General features: G+C 44.1%; 2 protein-coding genes across 7 annotated transcripts in view; one reads left to right on the forward strand and one right to left on the reverse strand.

The window, feature by feature from the left end:
• ODAD3 (outer dynein arm docking complex subunit 3) overlaps positions 1-15,205 on the reverse strand; it is a 32,581-nt gene extending 17,376 nt beyond the window's left edge. For 2 of the 3 annotated variants that reach the window (XM_035140837.2, XM_060269004.1), the window contains exons 1-3: positions 6,661-10,517; positions 4,182-4,259; positions 3,473-3,652 (exon numbers count right to left, since the gene is read on the reverse strand). In XM_035140837.2, the coding sequence (XP_034996728.2) occupies positions 3,473-3,652; positions 4,182-4,259; positions 6,661-6,909 (507 nt within the window). In that variant the 5' untranslated portion in view covers positions 6,910-10,517. The other variant, XM_035140838.2, reaches the window with a different exon arrangement.
• A 218-nt stretch (positions 15,206-15,423) lies between these two features.
• Positions 15,424-22,450, forward strand: part of PRKCSH (protein kinase C substrate 80K-H) — a 35,111-nt gene continuing 28,084 nt past the window's right edge. For 3 of the 4 annotated variants that reach the window (XM_035140836.2, XM_035140835.2, XM_035140834.2), the window contains exons 1-5: positions 15,424-15,568; positions 17,981-18,097; positions 19,883-19,999; positions 21,076-21,171; positions 21,272-21,329. In XM_035140836.2, the coding sequence (XP_034996727.1) occupies positions 18,010-18,097; positions 19,883-19,999; positions 21,076-21,171; positions 21,272-21,329 (359 nt within the window). In that variant the 5' untranslated portion in view covers positions 15,424-15,568; positions 17,981-18,009. The remainder of the gene's footprint in view (positions 15,569-17,980; positions 18,098-19,882; positions 20,000-21,075; positions 21,172-21,271; positions 21,330-22,450) is intronic. The other variant, XM_060269005.1, reaches the window with a different exon arrangement.

A 22,450-nucleotide genomic window follows, 5' to 3' on the forward strand; every position in this document is an offset into this window, starting at 1 on the left:
ATTTAACCAGTCTTTTTTTGTGGGGATAGTACCTCCTTTCCAGTTTTTTGCCAGGACTACGGTAGTTTGGCTGCAGCTGTAGCATATAATAATAATATTTTCTTATCCTGTGGGGTATCTTTTCCTAAAATGCCCAGCAAATATGCCTCTGACTTTTCTTCAGTATAGAGATTTTGAACATCTTTTTAATCTCTTCTTGAATGCATCCCCAGAATCTTTTAATTTTGTTTTGTTTTTTAATATTGAATGTCTAATACTTCCCAAAAACATTTTCTTCTTGTTGTTGTTTTTTGTTTTTGTTCCCCTGTTTTGCTAATGCCCAAAGCACGTGTTTAGTCTGCCTATTGGGCAACCCACTGCTTTCCATTACAGCTAAGTAGCTAGAATGGGGACAATTAAGGAAAATAATGCAGTGGTTCTTTGCCTCCCTCTTGCGGCGTGTTCACATAAGCTGCCAGAAAGAAATGGGGAGTCAAATTACACATTACATTATATGTTAGCAACTGGTTGTTTTTTCTTTGATAAAGAGCAGCAACAGGAGGAGGAGGGGCTCATCAAGATTGCTACCGCAGCCTAGGAGGAGAGGGATAGAAATTCAGTGCTTTATTCCTGTTCTAGTTCTGGTACAGATCAGTCCTGCTCTCCCACAGCTGCTGCTTGCCTTGGAAGGAAAGCTGCCATTCTTAGATGACATCTGATTTAGGATAACCAGATCTAAAATGTCCTGCACTATAAATGTCAGTTAACGTATTATTATTATTATTATTATTTCTATTTTCAATGCTCTATTCTGCCTTGGTCAGACTCCACTTGAGTACCAAGTCCAGTTCTAGGCACTACAATTTAGGAAGGATATCGACAAGCTGGAAAATGTGCAGAGGAGGTCAACCAAGATGATAAAGGGTTTGGAAACCAAGCCTTATGAGGAATGGTTGAAGGAGCTGGGCATGTTTAGTCTGGAGGAGACTGAGAGATGCTAGATGGCCCTTAGGGTCCCTTCCAACTCTACAGTTCTATGATTATGAGAAAATGGCGCAAACCCCAAGAACTGTCAGTCGTGGGTTCTAGGAAGAAAAAGTATTTTTCCAAAGAGAGCTTCAGCATGCCAAGGACATGCAAACATCACACTGATGCCTCCACACTGAGAGCCAGTGTGGTGTAGTGGTTAAGAGCGGTAGACTCATAATCTGGTGAACCAGGTTCACGTCTCCGCTCCTCCACATGCAGCTGCTGGGTGACCTTGGGCTAGTCACACTTCTCTGAAGTCTCTCAACCTCCCTCACTTCACAGAGTGTTTGTTGTGGGGGAGGAAGGGAAAGGAGAATGTTAGCCGCTTTGAGACTCCTTAGGGTAGTGATAAAGCGGGATATCAAATCCAAACTCTTCTTCTTCTTCTTCTTCTTCTTCTTCTTCTTCTTCTTCTTCTTCTTCTTCTTCTTCTTCTTCCTCCTCCTCCTCCTCTTCCTCTTCCTTACCTGTCAGGGGCCTCCCTACAGGGAGCCTCCCCCCGTCATGCTGACCAGCACTTCGCCCAGCGAGAGCGGTAGCAGCGGGTCAGGCGGGGGGAATGAGGAGGGAAGCGGAATGGAGGGAACGCTCAGCGAGGTATCAGAGCCCCTGCACCGCCCTAGCCCACAGCTGGAGGAGGGAGCACAGCCGCTTCCGGCGCCCGAATTGAGGCGTGCGCCCAAATGTAGGGTGAGAGGGAGGCGTTTTGGGGTGCCCAAGCTATTATGCTGGCCCTGAAGCAGACAGGCGCCATTGCCGGATTCTGCGAGTGACTAGGAGGTCATCTCTGCTATCTCTGCCCTGTAAATAGTATGCACAATAAAACCCTCAAAAACAGAACAGACTGGAGCGTCTTTACTCGGGAGTAGCTGCAACAATCCCCTGACATTACCAATTAGTAACAATCAGAGAGCAAAAGAGACCAAACATGAGAGATCCTGAATTCATCCTTGCATCTCAGGGAGAGAAGCTGCAGGAGCAGATATGACACATCAACCTAGCCCCTGTGATAAGAACTTGCTCTCTGTGTTACCTGAGAGAGCCATTTGCAAAACCATCAGTTCTTCTTCTCAAGAGATCTGAGGACTCACGGAATCCAGGCATTTTGGCTTCCCCACTCCACTGCACTAATCTGTTACAATAGAGAGGAGAACCTAGGACACCTTCAGGCACAAATGAACTTAACATTCTTCTCAAGTTTTGTGACAATTGATCTGCTTTCTTTTTAGTTAAAACCAGGACTCTGGTAGAAGGAAAGACTCCACTTGGAATACGACAACTAACAATACCTGCAGGAGTCCAACTTCTGCAGAATGCAATCAATGATTGCATATATAAAAGGTGAGATGAAATATAAAAGGTGAGGTGCCCATGACAAGAGTCCTTTTCAAGCATTCAAAGAAAGAGAGAGAGAAGTTTCAACAGCATTGCAGCAATGATTTGTGTTTGTTCTTATTTTTATTATGCACTAGCTGCACCCGGCCACGCGTTGCTGTGGTTCAGTCTGTTGAAAGTATAGAATGCCCCTCCCCCCCAGTTTCAGAGTCCCCCTTCATTTTGCAGACATTAATTCCCCCCCCAAAAAAGACTCACCCACCCACGCGCGTTATGGTAAATCCCCCCACCCCATCCCCACTCAGAGTCCCCGTTTCCCACCCCAGCCATGTGACATCGTGACACCCGTCTCTGGTCCCCCGCCACGTGACGTCATCTTCCTCCCGCATGACAGCACCCGGCACCCCGACCTCTCTCTCTCTCCCCCTTGCACACCGCATGCACATCTTGGGGTGGGGGGCTGGCCGGTTCTCCCAGCGGGTCCTGGTGAGCGAAGGGGCAGGATCCAGCCCCTGCCCTCGGAGGAGCCACCAGACAGCCACTCCCAGCAGCCTCTGCGCACTCACGCATTTAGTATAGCGTGTGTTGCTTTGATGTCCAACAGATGGTGCTGTTTAATAGAAAATCATGTTTTTACCTGTCACAGGTGTGACATCTATAGAATCTAATTATATAAAAACACTCCCGTATTAGAATGCAACGTTGTGTCAAAATTTCAAAGCAATCGGTGAAGGGCTTTCAGAGATTTGAGGTTATGAACAAACGAACGTGTAGATTTTTATTTATACAGATTATGTATTGCAGGCTTCCTCAACCTCGGCCCTCTAGATGTTCTTGGCCTACAACTCCCATGATCCCTAGCTCGCAGGACCAGTGGTCAGGGATGCTGGGAACTGTAGTCTCAAAACATCTGGAGGGCCGAGGTTGAGAAAGCCTGATGTATTACGTATTTGTATTATATCTTACATATTGCAATTTTCTATTGTGAACCACCCTGAGATCTACAGATAAAAGATGGTATACAAATTTAACAACAACAACAACAACAGGTAGATTCTAGCCCAGTGAGAGGGAACCAAAGGTGGAGCTTTTCAGCCACCTCCTTCCAAAGGATTCAGATTTGACTCACCTTAGCTGCCTCTATATTCCGTTCTTCCATTTCTTGCATTTCAGTGATCTCTTTTGTTTTAACTCCATACTGAAGCTGTAGGTCTTCGAGCCTGCGTTTCCGCATCTCCACCTGATGCTTCAGGTTGTTTAACTGATTGATTTTCTCACATAGCCGGTGATTGATGATCTGAATAGCACCCTTTGGAACAGAGAGAAGAGGAGAAGAATTAAAGAAGCCTAAATGATTGTGCAGACAGTCATCCAGGTGAGGGGGAATTAGACTGGAGGCAAAGAATAGGTTTTAATAAAGCTGAAACTGATCTGAATTGAGGAAGGCTTTAAAATTTGTAAATATATTTGAACTGGATATGCAGTAATAAAAAATATATGAAATAAATAACCACAGAAAGGAAGGGAGGGAATTCGAAGGGAAGGTAAACTAGATTTGTAAAGTTTTTGTTTTTCTTGTCAAAATATTTGTATAAGCTGAAAATGAATAATAAAATTATAAAAAAACCAAATTGAGGAAAGCTTTTCATGTTGTGGAAATGTTTTCCCCTGTATTATTTCCTCTGAGCAAACAGATACTGCAGGTTTTTGAAATAATGCACAAACCTGAAAAACTTGTTGCCCAATAGACACATTGTTTTTCCTTTGTGTTGCAGGGTTTTGTTTTTTTGCATTTTCATTCTGTGCAATGATGTAATGGGACAGGGATCACCACCTACCTCTCCAGTTTTATTTTTCACAGACCCTTGCTCAGCTGGATGATTGTGGAATGCAGCCTTGATGACTTTTTCTTCTCCCTGAAAAAACCCCCAAATAACTGTTTTCATTTTCGGAAAGTCTGACATAAATCCAAGATGCATACAAGATGGGAGCATATTTCTTGGAACAGAGCTTGCCTTCTACAAGTCAGAAGGTAGGGCATGTTAGGAAAGGCATGTGCGACACCCCCTCTTCCCCACCAAAAGCCAAAGTCCCTTCTTCCATCTTTTTAAAAATGCAGAGGAAACACTGGGAATGCTTTAAATGCAAACATGCAAGAAATAAGGCAACATTTTATTGGACCAACTCTGAAGAAGCACGCAGATCTCCAGGTGACAAACACCTCTAGTAGATAGAATAGAATAGGGAACTGATTATCAGCAGTGTTGCATGAGTCCAAATTTTTTTTGGAAGTTCAGATAATGGTCTAATCAAAAATCACTCATATACAAGCAGAAGAATAAAGAAGAAGAAGAGGAGGAGGAGGAGTTTGGATATCCCGCTTTATCACTACCCTAAGGAGTCTCAAACTGGCTAACAACCTCCTTTCCCTTCCTCCCCCACAACAAACACTCTGTGAGGTGAGTGGGGCTGAGAGATTTCAGAGAAATGTGACTAGCCCAAGGTCACCCAGCAGCTACATGTGGAGGAGTGGAGACGCGACCCCCAGATTACGAGTCTACTGCTCTTAACCACTACACCACACTGGCTCAACAAAGGTTGATAATGTCCCAAGTTATGTATCCAGCCCACTCTTTGTATACAATAACAAAATAAGAACTGAGGGTGTATAAGGGCCTTTCCCATCTTGCTATTGGTGGGCACATTATTAAATCTGGTGCGACAAACTCAGTGTGACGTCAGGTAGACCCTCATCTTTCTCTAGACTTGGGAGATGGGAAGGGGTTGTTCCTCCAAGGCTTAGCAGAATGATAGTTACATTTGATGAGTTCTAGCATTTGTACATTTGATGACACAACCTTGATGGCAGAAAGTGAAGAGGAATTCAAGAACCTTTTAATGAGGGTGAAAGAAGAGAGCGCAAAATATGGTCTGAAGCTCAACATTAAAAAAACCTAAGATCATGGCCACTGATCCCATCACCTCCTGGCAAATAGAAGGGGAAGAATTGGAGGCAGTGAGAGATTTTACTTACTTGGGTTCCATGATCACCGCAGATGGTGACAGCAGTCACGAAATTAAAAGACGCCTGCTTCTTGGGAGAAAAGCAATGACAAACCTAGACAGCATCTTAAAAAGCAGACACATCACCTTGCCGACAAAGGTCTGTATAGTTAAAGCTATGGTTTTCCCAGTACAGTAGTGATGTATGGAAGTGAGAGCTGGACCATAAAGAAGGCTGGTCGCCGAAGAATTGATGCTTTTGAATTATGGTGCTGGAGGAGACTCTTGAGAGTCCCATGGACTGCAAGAAGATCAAACCTATCCATTCTGAAGGAAATCAGCCCTGAGTGCTCACTGGAAGGACTCAGTGAAGCTGAGGCTCCAATACTTTGGCCACCTCATGAGAAGAGAAGACTCCCTGGAAAAGACCCTGACGTTGGGAAAGATTGAGGCCACAAGGAGAAGGGGACGACAGAGGACGAGATGGTTGGACAGTGTTCTCAAAGTTCTCAGTGTTCTCAAAGTTACCAACATGAGTCTGACCAAACTGCGGGAGGCAGTGGAAGACAGGAGTGCCTGGCGTGCCCTGGTCCATGGGGTCATAAAGAGTCGGACACGACTAAACAACTAAACAACAACAGCAAAACAAAACAAGCATCTGTTTTGGAACAGGACATACATTTAGTGGGAATTCAATTGGAACCGAACATTTTGTTTTCTCCTTGTGTGTCCAACCAAAGCTTAGTTGGGTGGTGGATCAGAGTTGGCAGATAAATACCATACCATGACTTGGGAATGAGCAGGTCTGACATTTCCCCAATGGTTACGTGGTGATAGTGAAGCAAGCTTTGGTGCACATGAACGGATAGCTGTTGGTAGAGCATGAGACTCTTAACCTCAAGGATGTGGGTTGGGCAAAAAGATTCCTGCATTGCAGGGGTTTGGATTAGATGATCCTCGTGATCCCTTCCAACTCTACGATTCTGTGAAAATATTCCTACTAATTATGCGTTTGAAGTTTTCAGCCACCACACTTGTTGCTTACATGTCTGCAATAATGTGACCAGGGATGGGGAACCTCAGACCTCTCCCATGGGACATGCCCTAACCCATGCCTCTTACTAGTCCAACTTTGCACACTCCTTGTGTGTGTTTGCTTGGCTGGAGTCAGGCTAGTTAGGGGTGTGCAAGTGTGTGTCAAAACTGCCTACTGTACAAAGGTATAATTCACATTTGTTGGTCTGCCTACATTTGCCTCTGCCCCGGAAAGGGAATGTGGACTTCAGGCTGAAAAAGGTGATAACAGCTACTAACCAGTGTTACAGCCTCACTGAGAACATCTTCAGTGCTTCCTTCGTTCATTCTTATGCTTGACAGCCGTTCCAACGTCTTAATCAGAGTTCCTTCCTTACTACTTTGACAGCGTCCCAGAGTGTCACAGCAAGATTCAGAATGGGCTGCTAACAGACTTTGAGCAATACTTTTGGGTTTCTTTGCAGTTTGCCGTAGGTCAATGACTTGTGTTCCATGGCTTGTCACTTTCATGCTTACTTTCCCTGACATATTAAACTTCCAGTAATAGTTTACTAGCAAAACAAACACATCACTGTCATCTGAAACAGCCCTGATGCATTTGTGATGACACACAATGACAACATAGATTACTGGCTGTAACAAAACAGTGTATGCTTCCTCATGTGTTTTCAGGTCTCTGTGCTAAGAGACAATATTGCATAGGACTTGAGCTGGTATACTTGAACTTCAGGTTAGCACAAGTATATCTTCCATGCATTTTCTTTGACACACTGTACACATTTTGAACATATCAAATTAATCATGTGCTTTTTCTTCTCAATATTTGTAAATACAATTTGTTTTGCCGGTAGCAGAACCATTTTTGAAAGTCTGAGGCAGGGATGTCCAACCGGTCGATCGCGATTGACAGGTCGATATTCTGGGTCATCCTGGTAGACCGCGGGCTCCTTGTCAATCACGTTCAATCAAGCTCCCTGCCCATGGCAGTCTCTCGCTGTGCCGTTGCTGCAGCTGCCGCGAACTATTTGGAATGCGGAAAACGAAAGTAATTTTTGCTCTCACGTTGCGTGCAATTTGCAGTGCTGCAGTTTTTTGCGATTTTTATTTCCCCTCTAAAAAAGGCTCAACAACTCTGCCCCCCAAAAGCTCAGCAACTCTGGCCTCCCCCCCTCCAATGACAATGGGTAGATCGCTGCCAGTTATTTTATACTGAGAGTAGATCACAGTCTCTTGGGAGTTGGACGTCCCTTGTCTAAGGTATCCAGCTTTACCTTGTTATCAGGCAGCAAAATCAGTATCACATACAGTCACATCTGCAATCGTTATCTGAAAGTTCAGAAACTGAAATAAAGATGTTGATTTGCTTGAATTCTAACCATTCATGATTTTGTTTTTAAAGAACAATATTTGCTGCATGACACTTTCCAGCTTTCTTGGTAACTCGAACATTGGGAGTCAAATATCTCAAATTGCCCAAAGGTTATAGAATGTCATTGTCTGGTTTCAGCATGTGCACATAAAGGTGATATAAAAACATCTAAAAATCCATGTTGACTGCTTTGGCCCCTGGACAAAATGTCCAGAATTCCTAAGAAGAATCCCTTTTTATAAATGATTTTTATTAATTTTTCATTAATAATATTCCAATTGATACAATGCCAAATCTTGCCACACCATAATACAAATAATAAAGCCAATTATACATTCCAAATTATATATTTTAAAAAGACTTCCCATGTTCTGGCCAGTCGGAGAAAGTTTTTGCTTCTTGTTCCTGCTTTTTCTCTCTCGTTTATTCCCAATATCATAGTTCTGATCTTAACCCTTTATCTTATCTTGACAGTCACTGGTTTGAGACTTCCAATCATATTTAACAAATCTATATACAGTGGTACCTTGGTTTATGAACTTAATCCGTTCTGGAAGTTTGTTCTTAAACTGAAACCGTTCTTAAACTGAGGTGCACTTTCCCTAATGAGGCTTCCCGCTGCTGGTGCCCTTCCACCATTCGGATTCCGTTCTTAGACCGAGGTAAAGTTTGCAAACCAAGACACTACTTCAGGTTTTGCAAAGTTCATAAACAGGACTGTTCTTAAACCGAGGTACCACTGTATATATTAGCATGCAAGAGGAATTTTGCTCTTCCTGTTGTTGTCCGTCAATTATTTTCGGCGCAGTTCCCCTCAGAGGGCCCCTTTTCATTCCACCATCTTATCTTCCAGAACTCTGGGCAGTCTTTTCTTTGTTTAATTAAAATTAAGACACACAATCCTTCAAGTATTTTAACAAACTGATGTTTTTCCAATCTGAATAAGGGTCTTCCGTGGGAGGCAGTTCCATAAGGTATATTTCACAGCTCGAAATTGTTTGTGTCAGAGATGTGAGGGACAGGGGATACCGAGAGGTCCCTCCCAGTTTGGTTCCTCTACAATCCAAGCTTTGCTTCCCCCGCCCCCCACCGGGCCTAGGGGAAGCTTACAAAGATCAAAGATTCACCTTCACTTTTATATTCATCCATATACTGTACGACAAAAGTCCATTCAAACAGATGTAGTTTCTTGAGTGAAATATTCCCCAGTTGTAATCCATCGGTTGTTTTCAGCCCCCCTGGGAGGGCCCCCTTTTTTCCCTACTGCGCCATCATTTACGCCATTTTATCACCCCACGCAGAAAACATATCTAATAATGTCTTGCCAGTTCTAATTAGAGCCTTCCACAAAGGGCAGCACCATAAAGCATCAAATTCTCAAGTTTTTGTAGTGTTCCTTTTGCATTCTGTTTAATTAATTAAATCTTTCTCAGTGAGGCTTGCCAGATCATGAAGTAGCAAGTGTAAGAGAGAATGAGACGCTCACCTCACAAATGCCATAGCAGAACGACAAAAGTCCTTTCCGGATCAAAACCTTGGCACTCAGTGACTGAATTATTTAGCAGGTCCTTTTTTTGTCTCCTTCTTTCCAGAACACGCCTGTTTCCAAGTCTGAATTCAAGTACAGTGGTACCTCTACCTACGAATTTAATGCGTTCCGAACGCACATATGTAAGTCGAAAAAATTTGTAAGTCAAATCCCATAGGAATGCATTGGGAGAAAAAAATTGTAAGCAGAAGCAACCCTATCTAAAAATTCGTAAGTAGAAAAAAATCCTATCTAAACCACATCCAAGATGGCGGACAGAGCTCCATTCGTAAGTAGAAACATTCGTAAGTAGAGTTATTCGTAAGTAGAGGTACCACTGTATTTGTTGAAAAACAGGGATACTCCCGCTCATAGCGATGGGATTGGAAAGTTTCAATTTGTGCAGTGCTAAGCACCCAGCATCCCTGCCCACACATTCCATTGTAGCGGACGGCAGATATTGCACGACCCTTGGGTGAAGGCGTCCCCCCCAGCCCTGGGGGGTCGTCAGGGATAATTACCCCCATATTACCCCTGACTGGAGTCCGGTGCCATGGGAAAGCTGCCATGGAGGTCACACCGGACGTCACCTGAGAAGCATCCCTGATAGACTGTGCAGTGACTGCTAACAGATTAAAAGTACAGTGGTACCTCGGGTTACAAACGCTTCAGGTTACAAACGCTTCAGGTTACAAACGCTTCAGGTTACAGACTCCGCTAACCCAGAAATAGTACCTCAGGTTAAGAACTTTGCTTCAGGATGAGAACAGAAATCGTGCTCTGGCGGCACGGCGGCAGCAGGAGGCCCCATTAGCTAAAGTGGTGCATCAGGTTAAGAACAGTTTCAGGTTAAGAACGGACCTCCGGAACGAATTAAGTTCTTAACCAGAGGTACCACTGTATGGACGGTATGTGCTTTTATACCTTTCCACCCAAAAACACTCGTGCCTAAGCAGTGCTTTTTTTCTGGGGATACGCAGGGGTACGCATACCCCTAAACATTTTGTGACTCTGAGTGTGGCATAATTGAGGGGCAGTATTTCAATATGAGAAGGAAAATGAGAGTACCCCTAAACATATTTATAGAAAAAAATCACTGTGCCTAAGTAGGAACTGTAGAGCTGGGGCCCTTATCTGAGAGTGAAAAGAGATCTTGGTCTGGGACGAGTGCCAGCATGAGCTGATATCATAAATTCTGCTCATTATTTCTGCTTCCTAGAAACAGGGGGAAACATAGCTATGAGGCTCACCATTAGGAGATCTGCCAACGTTTTGTGCAACTTCTTATTCTCCTTTCTCAGTAGCAAAATTGACTCCTTGTTCTTCTTAATGTTCCATTGGGTGCTCTCATAGTAACCTTTCCGATCACCTTCTGTAATGAGTACAAATAAAACCGCTCTGCTTATTGCTCATCCAAACAAAGAAGCAGCAGCAAAGCCAAATTGGTTGAAGTAGTTGCCAATTTGGGTAACTTTTTGTCATCTTCATATCCTCTCATAGATATGTGATTATGGCAGCTACATTAGGCTATATAGTTAATTAAATGACAGAAATTATGCTTAACTACATGGCATACTTTGAGAGTTGAATTTAGTATTTCTCTAAAATCAGGTGTAACGAAGGACAAAAAGGGCTTAATACAAGGCCTCTTTTTATAGGAAATCCAATCTCCTTTTAGAGGTTTCAAGCATTTTGCGTTGCTCTATAACTCTAGTCTGAAAAGAACAGCGTTTTTTAATATTTCCCAGTAGTTCCTCCCCATCTACAGTGGTGCCTCGACCTATGAAGATGATCCATTCCGCAGTCGTCTTTGTAAGTTGAGGTTTTCGGTTCTCGAGGGGCCGTTACGGCGCAGGCGCAGAACGCGCGCACCAGGAGGACTTCCGGAGGCTTCGACTTCGTAAGTCGAAAACTTTGGAAGTCGAAGCCTTCGGAAGTCAAGGTATGACTGTACAATGGGTTATATCCAATGCTGCCGTTCTGCTTGCACAACAGATAACTTGCTTGAGCCAATAAACTTGCCTCTCCTTTGCAGCCCCGTGGCCCCCCAAAATCTGCTCTAGAGGACTGGGGGGACCATGTGGAACAGATTTTAGGGGGTGCGTGGAGAAAGGAAGTCCTGTTGTATGAGTGGAACTCAGAACATGCTGTGCTAAATACAACCCAATGAAACTAGCACTTCTTACCTAGCATCTAACTAGACTTTGCAGTAGCACATGTGAGGAGTAACAAGTAACCGAAGGGGTTAACTGTGTACTGTGTAGCACCTGACCACTGAGGAAGATATCATGTTACAGAATGTGCTAGAAGTGTTTCTGTGTGTATCAGTTGGTTTCGTTTTTGCCTGGGAGACGGTCGCAAGATGTCTGCGCTCTCACCAGGTTGTTTGTTATTTTCTCTGTAGAATAAACTCCAGTAGTTATTAGAACACTTTGGACTCTGTGTGTTCTTAAGAGGCTTTTTATCCAACGGCTATACAAGCTTCCGATGTGTGTGAGAAGAAGAAGAACTCTGCTGTGTGTTTTACTGCCAGCCCGGGTCTACGGAGCAGAGGCGCTAGAGAAAGCGTGCCGGGCGGTAATTAGTGGCTCCTAATTGAGTCATAAACAACTCAAAGGAGTCCTATATTTGTCACAGCTACAGTATGCTCTCACATTCTCCCTCTCTGCTGCTCCTAAGAGGCAACACCTTGGCTGTGTGTCCTGGAAGACTCTGCTTGCTAACTACAAAAGCTGAGGCTGCTGAACAGACTATTGGGCTGGGGTATTTTTTAGGAAGGTTTATTTGCTATTACTGATATTATTATTATTTTGTATCTTTATTTTTATATATTACGATTTATGTGGAAATTGTTCAATTTGGCTGTGTACTTTTTCATATGTTTTATTTATTGTTTATGACTACTTTATGTTTGTAATTATGTAACATCTTTTCATGTTGTAAGCCACCTTGAGCATGGTTTCAACTTTGGAAAGGTGCCATACAATATTTATTTTTAAGAGTGTTTCTCCCAAACCACATCAGTGGCTGAACTGTGCCAGTTTCTCACGGTTCCCTCACTGCGAGAAGCGAAGTTACAGGGAACCAGGCAGAGGGCCTTCTTGGTAGTGGCGCCCGCCCTGTGGAATGCCCTCCCCATCAGATGACAAGAAAATAAAAAACTATCTGACTTTTAGAAGACATCTGAAGGCAGCCCTGATTAGGGAAGTTTTTAATGTTTGATGTTTTATTGCATTTTTAATATTTTGTTGGAAGCCACCCAGAGTGCCTGGGGAAACGCAGCCAGATGGGTGAAGTATAAATAATAATAATAATAATAATAATAATAATAATAATAACAACAACAACAACAACATGCAACTGGTTAGTTAGAAATCCAAGTGGGAAAGCTCTGAAATGCAACAGCAGGAGTCTGGTCATCTGCAGTGTATAAGAATTAGCCTGAAGCCTTCAAACAGGGAAGCTTGACAAACATTCATGTTCCCACACCCCTTTATAATTTATACCACAAATGAGTAGATAAAAGTGAGTGGGCTACTACCATGTTTCCCCCTTTTTAAGACACCGTCTTATTACTTTTTTTTCTCAAAAAACCACAGGGTGGCTTATTTTTGGTGGGATGTCTTACTGGTATTTTTATTACGAGTCTGAGGGAAGGGAGGTGTGTGCGTCCCTGGTGCAGCCCTCTCTCCCCGGCCCTGGGATGTTCGCGAAGGGCTGCTCTCTCTCTCCTCCAAGGTGGGGACTCACTTAATAGCAATCTGCTACACTGGAGCTTCTTAAATCTAAACCAGTATAATGGAATCTATCTGTGTGATACAGTCCTAGCAGTAGCCTATACCTAAAGCAAGTAAGGATCTCTACCAGCCAGCTGCCCAAGACTGCAAGACTGTCTGAAGTTCCAACAACATAGCACTTTGCAGTGCTATCACTGATAGCAAAGAAGCTACCTGCTGAGAACAAAGAAGCCAGCTAAGCAGCATTTAAGATTGCTGACTTGGTAAATGGTAGCAATTGAGAAGCAATTGAGCCAGCGAGGTGAGGAAGCACGTGTTGTTAGGACCGGCAGTTTAACTTTTGTGTAAAGCAGCGTTTAGCAGCTCCTTTTAGCAGCTTGCAAACAGCGAAGGAAAAAGTCCTTAATAAATAAAAAAAGTCCCCAAGGCAAGGACTGCGATCCAGACTACTTACAAATCCTTAAAGGGGCAGCTCCACAGACAACCAAGCAGCATAAGGTAGAAAGAAAACTGCAGCAGGATTTTTAAAAGGCTGCTTTATGCCCGGTAAAAGCAATGAGACAACAATCAGACACTGGAGATTCCCGTTAAGAGGAAATCAACGTGCATTGAATGGAAGGGAATTTAGGGAAAGGTGGGGGGAAGCGAGAGGTGGGCTGTGTGTGTGTGTGTGTGAGAGAGAGAGAGAGAGAGAGAGAGAGAGAGAGAGAGACGCAGGGGGGGGAGAGAGACAGACGCGCGCACGGAGGTCTCTCCCTAAAAGGGAAAACAGCCTTTGCATTCTTCAATCGCCCCTCTTTTCTTCCTCGTGCCTTCATCTCCTCCCCACCCCACTTTTCTCCCCTTCACCAAGTAGAGCTTACACAGCTTGGCTAAAAAAATTATTTTTGGATCTTTTTATTTAAAAAAATGCTCTCAGAAACGGGGAAGGGAAATCACAAGGCTTCGGCAGCCAGCAGCTACGGCTGTCCGGTGCATTTTTACAAGCTTTTAAAGGAAATACGTGTCTGTGGAGCGACAGCAAAATGGGGAGAGATTTTTAAGGGGGGAGTTGGCTGGCGGGAGGGGGGTTATTGCTAGTGGGTGAAGGGTCTATCAGTATGTCTTATTTTCGGGGTATGGCTTGTATCGCGCAATTGCTTAGAAATCCTGCTATGGCTTATATAATGACTACGTCTTAAAAAAGGGGAAACACGGTAGTAATGTTCCACTCCCCCCATGGGCAGCTTTAGGAGGGAGCCCTTCCCTTTTTGCCTTCCCACTAACAAAATAGTTGTAATGACATAATTTACAGGTTGTTGCAAAAAGGAACGAGGCAATGGAATATTTCCCCTGAGGATTTTGCTGAGTGATTGCAACATCACAGGGTATAAGGCAACTTCCTATCTTCCCAAGTCAGACCATTGGTCCATCTTGCTCACCATTATCTACTTGGACTGGAAATGGCTTTATCTGGTTTCAGGAAGCTTCTATTCCCAGCCCTACCTGGAGACCCCGTGGGTTGAACACAGGGCTTTTTGCACAAAAGGCAGGTGCTATGATCCTTCTCCAATACAAAGCACACCACAGTTGTTGCTTTTGTAAAAATAAAAAAAATTGCTGTGACGAACAGAAAAACACTTTCCGGGTCAACCTAGCACCTATCTCGTGGTGGCCCTGCATGACAATTTGCAATCAGTTCAATATTATGCGCACTTACTTATAAGTAAATGTTTACTCCCAAGTAAGTGTGCATAGAAAAGCAGCCTTACTCAATACGGGATGCCTCCTGGCCCACTTCCGAACGCTTTCTCCCCTCGGCAGACAGGCATCCCTTACCTAGGAGTTGTATCTTGTTCTGCAGCTCTGTAATCTGGTCGTGGACGGGGGGCTTAATCCCCTGCAGGGCTTGTGTCACTGGCATGGCGGAGTATCTCTCCTACCACCTCAAGCAGGGGCTGCTCGTCCTTTCCCCACCTTCACACGACCGCCGCCCCCGTCCCCAAGCCTCCCTGTCTTCCCCGCTGCTTCCCCCTCACTCGACCATCAGCTGCATCCTTTCGCCTGCATCCGTCTCCATGGCGACCAGCTCCTCCGATGCAAAGCGCCCATTGGCCGAGGGAAGCGGCCTGCGAAAGGCATGGCGGGAGGAAGGTCAAGTTGTCTCGCTTTTCCTAGGCCGCAGCTGAAATCGATCCGTAGCCAGCCTCGCCGTCGCCGTGCGGGGAAACGCGAGCAAAGGTATTGGTGTCGTCCCTTTGGAGGGAAAAAGGGAACGAGGTCATTTATGATAGAGGTAAACCCATGAGGCAATGCCATTGAAGGGCGGAACAAGCAAAGCGCACTTCCGCCACTCTCGCGATGGGCACCTCAAGGAAGGGGAAGTCCTCGAGACAGCGCTTGAGGGAAAAGGGACAGGGGCCGCTTCCGCCATACACGCCCCCACACGCGCGCGCGCTTCGAAGCGGATGTTCCCGTCATCCCCTTCCGCTTCCTCGGACGGTTGGACTTGGGACCCTTTTTCCGCGAGGATTCCCGCGCCCCGTCGGTGAGGGAGACTGTTGGGCTTGTGAGGTGAGTGCGGGTTCCTGGAGGGAGAGCGCCGGAGGCTGCTCTTGAGGGGCGCTGGAGGACGAGCCGGGGAAAGGCGAGTTCCAGGGCCGCTGCGCGGGGTGGGAGGTGGGGCGGGCAGGTCGCGCTGCACCTGCCTTTGGGAGCGGGGCTGATCCTGCCTTGGCTTCTCGGAGACTTGCCACGTTGCAGAACCTTGTCTCCTTTCAAATGGGGGTGCGGAGTGCCGTGCTGTTTTTGTCGTGGTTCTGTGTTTTTAAATATTGCTTATCATTTTGAATTAAAGGTCGGCAATAGGAAAACGCAAAAATATTCACCATAGTAACAAACGGAAACAAACAAACAAACAAAAAAACCCATCCTAATTTAAAAGGCCACAGATGGTTTCCAGTGAAGACACCTCCTTGTATTATTGTCATTATTTATTAGATTTGTATGTTGCCCTTTGTTCCAAGATCCCAGGTTCAGTGAGAACATAAAATGCATAATAAAGCAAACAAGTGGAACCCCCCCCCCAACATAACCGCATTTGGAAGACCATAGATTGTGAATCAGCCCAAGGCTTGGTTGAAGAGAAACGTTTGTTCCTGGTGAAGGCACCAGGCGAGACACCCTCATTCTACAGTCAGGGAGCCACAGGCTTTGGTTGCCACCTTCCATACTTCTCAAAGGATGGACATGAAGAAGGGCCTCGTATGGTGATCCGCAGAGTCTGGGGTGGTTCACATGGAGAGAGGTGGTCCTTGACGTATTGTGGTCCTGAGCAGGGCTTTAGGAAAATGGACCAGGGCAGTTTTATATTAGGTGGGCTTTCCATTTTTCATAATAATGAAGGTTGGTTTGAGTTTAGCACTCCAAATGCTGGAACGCTAGTTTGTTCAGAAAGGGCAGACTTCCTAATTTATACCTCTCTGAGATTATCTTGGACAGAAATTGGGAAATTCGATTTCAGGCTATAAAATTGGCCAGTTGTTAGGTAGGTGGAAAGTGGTATGCTGTGATAAAGAAATGCACACATTCAATAGAATTAAAAGCTTTGCTACCTGGTTCCCAAGATGGAGTTTCACCTTTTAAAAATGGCCGTTGTAGCATGGTGGACAAAATGTTGACTGCCTCAAGTCCTTTGACAGGCACAGAGAAAGACCAATGCAGGATAGGAGGCAAGTTACTCATTTGTGCTATGATTTGGCAAACGAGAGAACATCTCTTCCAAAGCACTGGGATAAAGTGCTGCTTTTCTTTATTCAGATCCCAACCCAATTATTTTCTCAAGCCCACAACTGATTGGACAATGATGTTCTCTGAAGACCAGAGCATGTAGTTTCCATAGAGATGCCACCTGGGACTTTCCTACAGATGGTGCTATGTGCTAGCTGTAGCATAGATAATAGCAGGCAGTGGCGATGTAGACTTCCATTGCAAGTACAGTGGTCCCTCGACTTACGAAATTTTGAGTTAGGAATGAAAAAAATGGCCGCACGCTTTCGTGGGAAACTGCTTTTTTCGACATACAAACTTTTCAACCTACGAATGTGCATTCGGAACAAATTAAATTCATAAGTCGAGGGACCACTGTAGTTGTATATGTTATTGCCAGAACAGGTGGCCTATTCTAAAGAGAAGCCTTTATTTACTTTATGTATTAAATTTCTATAAAAACACAAACAGACATAACATAGTAACAAACTGAAACAATTCCTCCATGGGGTTATTAGCCCCACCCATGGCAACTATAACAAATGCTCTCATGTTTGTGGAGACTCAGAGTAGGTGCCTGTTGATTCCCACCCAGAATCCTGTTTCATGTTTTGACAGTCCCCAGTGACCCAGGTCTTGGGGTGTGGCCCCTTTGGAAAATGGGAAGCATTTTTTGGGTGGGGGGGGTGCACCAAAATAAAAACAACTGGAGTAGTTTTTAAAAACCAGTGATGGAAAAATACAATTTCTAGTAAGGTGTGCAAAATGTTTTATGCACCCGTCTTGTGTGGAGTTGAAAAGAATTCACTACAGCATCACCTTTTAAGGTACTTAAAAGATTGCGGGAGGCAGTGCAAGACAGGAGTGCCTGGCGTGCTATGGTCCATGGGGTCACGAAGAGTCGGACACGACTAAACGACTGAACAACAACAACAACAACAAAAGATTGCCTTAATATCACCTCCTGAGTTTTGAGCCCTGAGAAAGATGATAAAATGTGTTTAAATTTCTTTTTGAAACTGGAATATTTTCTAAATTGTAGAGCATGCTTTGTCAAATAAAATATCTGAATTCAAATTAAGTTCTTGAGATGTGAAAGGAATTGTGTTTTGGGTTGCGGGTGGAGGGGACAGAATCCTGCATCTTTGCCCCTTCACCTATTTCTGCTAGCATGGAAACTTCTGTAGCAACAGTCCTTTGTTTTTCCCTTTCCTTCAGGAGCTGCTGCTGCCTTTTGCCTGTGGATCATGCTGCTGCTTACCCTGTCGTTGTACTTGCTTTTGGGCCTAGCATCTCCTGTGGAGGTGAAGCGCCCACGGGGTGTCTCCTTAACAAGTGAGTTCCCAGCAGATAAAATGCCAAGCATTGTTCCACCAGCAAGCAACTCCTTCTGTTGATGTGGAGAATGGAAACAAGATGTCTGTATTATAAATTTTATGAATCCACTTTCATTTCTTAGCAAAACCCTACATTTGGTATATTCACTGTTTGGTTTTTCCTGGTTGAAAAATGGAGGAATGAGGGAGGACTCCAAGGGTTAGGGCTGCCATTGCTTCCTGCTCTTAGTTCTGCACTTCATTCGGTCCCAGAGTCCTGGCATTTGCAACTATGCACACATTTACACAGTTACTTCCTGTAGAGAAGGGTTGTCTTCTTCACGACTTGCTGTTCCTTTCTGGTAAAACTGTTAAACTTGGAAGCATTTCCTAATTTTCATAATTCTTTGAGTAGACTCAATTCTTTTGCCTGGCAGTGGCAGCGGCCCCAGCGACTTGATCTTGAGGTCTGTAATCACATTCTCATTCTTCAGATTCCACAGTTCTTCCCCTCTCCCCATTGGAACTGTTTTGCATAAAATGCTGAGACTTTCATTACATGAAACATTGAAGTGTATTTAAGCCTCCCTTGTGCTGTTTCTTCCTCATGTGGTGGAAAAGAGACTGTGCATCTGAATGTGTAGCTATTCTGGACTAGTTTAACTATGAAGTGAATTCATCTTATTAGCAGGTGCCCTGATTGAAGGGCAAAGCACTACACTACTGGTTGCATTTTCTAGGACAGTGTTTCTCAACCTTTTTTGGGCCAAGGCACACTTGTTCCATGAAAAAAATCACGAGGCACACCACCATTAAAAAAGTTAAAAAATTTAACTCTGTGCCGCCCTATATTGACTATATAATTATGACTGTAAGAAACACTTGCCAATTGCTGTGTTGGTTGCAATCTCCTGTAATAAGGCTTCACAAGCCGCTTATTTCTCTGCCAGCACAATCCTTTGCTCAGCAAGTTTCAGGTTGAGCTCATCCAGCCAGCTTCTTTAAGTTTGTCTAAAACCACCCTCCCGCTGTTGAGAGCTGCGCTCGCCCCGCGTCGTGACCCAGCCGGCTTCTTTTCCGGCGGGTCAGTGTTGCGTATTGGCGGCCGCCAGGCACGTGACAATGCAAATCGCCCTTCTCGTCGCCGCACGTCGCGGCACACCAGCCAGCGTCTCGCGGCACACTAGTGTGCCGCGGAACAGCGGTTGAGAAACGCTGTTCTAGGAGTTGGATTGCCAGAATGTGTCAAATCGTTATCCAGTAGTGGCTTTGGGGAGAAGATGGTGTTTTAGTGTCTGCTTGTGAAAGGTCAGTCATGCTTCATGAATGGCTCCTGAGCCTCAGATGATTACAAATCTTCCTAGCACCTAATACAGCCTTCTTTGTGTAGAACAGTGACAAGGTTGTATAAAGTCGAAACTACTGTTCACAGCTAAACATTATTTCAGAGGCTTTGAATACACAGTTCCTTGAAGCTTTCTAAAAAGCAAACTCATCCTATAATGTTGCAGTTTCCCTCAGTTCAAATGTCAATCTTCCCCTCTCCACCACATCACTATGGTTATCCATGGGTGATTTAGAGAGAGTGAGTGTGTTTAAGGATTTGGTATTGTATACGTGGCTGGGGATGTTACAAGACTATGCCATGATATTGCTATTGGTGTTCTGTTTTTCTCCATCACCCCAAATTTGTGTTGTTTGGCTTGTGCCTTGAATGTTGGCATTGAATGCCTTTCTAGATTGGTGTATTTGCATTCTGCAATTTTTGTTCTTGGAACCAAGTGTCTCTTGCTGTCCTTCTCAGGCCATCACTTCTATGATGAATCAAAGCCATTTACTTGTCTAGATGGCTCAGCAACAATAGCCTTTGATAGAGTCAATGATGATTACTGTGACTGCAAAGATGGATCAGATGAGCCAGGTAAGCCCCACTCTCACACCTTGCCTCTGCTAATGAACCTTGCTGCTTATTTAATTAGATACTTGCTAATACTGTACTTCATGGGGTTACCCGTTCCCTGAATGTATGAAAACGTACAAGGCATGAAATGCACAAAGTTGCAAAAGCAGAATAGGTTTAGCCCGGATTAAAAGCAAGCATATTAGTTGAAGAGAGGGACAGCACAAGCCATAGCTGGGTGGGAGCTTTTAGATTAGACATCAGGACAGATTAGACGTTCCTAACTCAATAGAGGGACAAGCACTTGCCCATGGGGGCTCTGGAATCTGCATCTGGATTTTGGGGGGAGGGTGTTGGTTCTTTTGCCTTACAACAATACCACTTAATAGAATCATAGAATTGTAGAGTTGGAAGGGACCACAACAGTCATCTAGTCCAGCGCCCTGCAATGTAGGAATCTTTTGCCCAATGTGGGACTTGAGCCCATGGCCCTGAGATTAAAGAGTCTCACGCTCTACCAACTGAGCTATCAGCAATGCCTGAATGATAGGCAGGCCCTGGTCCAGCTGAGGTGCAAAGTTGCTAGTGGGAAATGAGACAGAGATGGATCTGTATTGTCTTCCTGCTTGCAACTTTGGCAAGAATCTGCATTGAAAGTTGAGAGCGGGAGAGATGAAATTGATACATTAAATTTGTTAGTCAAGAGTGAAAATGATATGTCCTAATGCCACTTTTGAGTAAGGCTTTTTGGACCAGATGTTATGTCTGAATATGTTACATAGGTTTGCTGCAATCTGTTTAGAATTAATGGGAGAAGCTGAAGCATGAGGAAGATTGGGTGTGAATATTATGTTTGTGTATGACTGAAAGTGACCTTTGGATAATCTTTTTATTGTTGCAAATTCAACTCTTCATAATGGTAAAACAAGACAAAGTGGTCATAGTGACTAACTTCATAGCATGGGGAAATCCAACATTGCCAGTTTATCCCTAAATCACAAAATTTGCGGGAGGGAAGGGTAACATTGGGATCTTGTAGATAGCTGTAAGCATCTAATTTGTTATGGTATCCGCTAGTATCTTATCTCTCTGCCCAGGAACTGCTGCATGCCCTAGTGGCCGTTTCCACTGCTCCAATGCTGGCTACCGACCTCAGTACATCCCCTCCTCCCGTGTCAATGATGGCATTTGTGGTAAGCTTTGCTAGCTCATGCGGGTGGGAGACTTCGGGCTGTGGGCAGCCAAGCCCAAGTGAGTGAATGTTAATGGCTCGCCTTGTCTTTTGCCTTTCAGACTGCTGTGATGCAACAGATGAGTACAACAGCGGCATCGTGTGTGAAAACACGTGCAAGTAAGGCATGGCCTATATCCTTTCAGGAAGCTTTTCCTCTCCTTGGACTGTTGATTTAAAGGCAGCTCCAGACTGGGTTTGGGCTAGTTCAGGAAAGGAAAGAGGATAAATGTACACTTGGTCCCAGGCAGCAGCAGCTCCCCAAATAATTTTGCACAGCCTCTGGGAAACTTGGATGCTCCCCATCTTCAAAAAAATAAATCCACTTAACAGTTCTGTTGTTTAATTACAGGACGCTACAATAATAAATCTCAATATTAAAAACAGAACACCAACTCAGCCTTAATCAATTGGAGACATTTTAAAAGGCAAATTTTATTGATAGTTCACTGTATTATCTTGCATAATAGAATGTCTCAGCTTTTCGGTGGCTACAGCCAATTGCTGTGCTGTAGGTTGTAGGTGTTTGGGTTTTTTAAGTATGTTCCTGGCCTGTCTGTGCCATATTTGGGTCCAGTACAGCTCACAACAGAACATTTCAAACATGACCACCAGAAAAATATGCAGCTGCAAAATAATGATGCCAGCTAAAACCAAACTCCAAAATATAAATTAATTTAAAAATTTTTAAAAATGCATGAAAGCACCAGAAACTTTATCTTCTTGTGCAATGCAAGTTTTCACTTTTAAAGACAGAGAGAGAGGTAACAATTCTTCATTCCCCTGATAACTTCTTTTCATGTGTTTGTCATCGGTGCTGGCTAAACATAATGCGGTCCTACATTCTGTATTGTATTATATTGATCTTGATGTTTGTAAATATCATGAAAGAAAAAAGGGGGCGGTAGCTGTATGGGTTTGCAGGGGTAGAGATTCTGAAATACTTTGATGCAGTATTTTCCAATGATTATTTTAATGCTATTTTTAGTTTATTTTGATATATTTGTTATTTTAGGGTTTCTTTTTAACCTTTTACTGTAAGCTGTCCTGAAAATGTATTTGAAGACTAATAACTCTGTAATAAATTCACAAAATAAATGGGGCAGAGTAGTCATATTTGTAGTCATACTAATAGCTCTTGTCCTGCTGTCACATCATTCTGCAAACTTTTATGAATATGGAGTTATTCAGACTAAGAGGACCTGCATTGTGTGTCTTAATGTGAGCACTGCCTCTGGCTG

This window comes from Zootoca vivipara, chromosome 16 (genome assembly GCF_963506605.1).
Source record: "Zootoca vivipara chromosome 16, rZooViv1.1, whole genome shotgun sequence".
Classification (NCBI taxonomy): domain Eukaryota; kingdom Metazoa; phylum Chordata; class Lepidosauria; order Squamata; family Lacertidae; genus Zootoca; species Zootoca vivipara.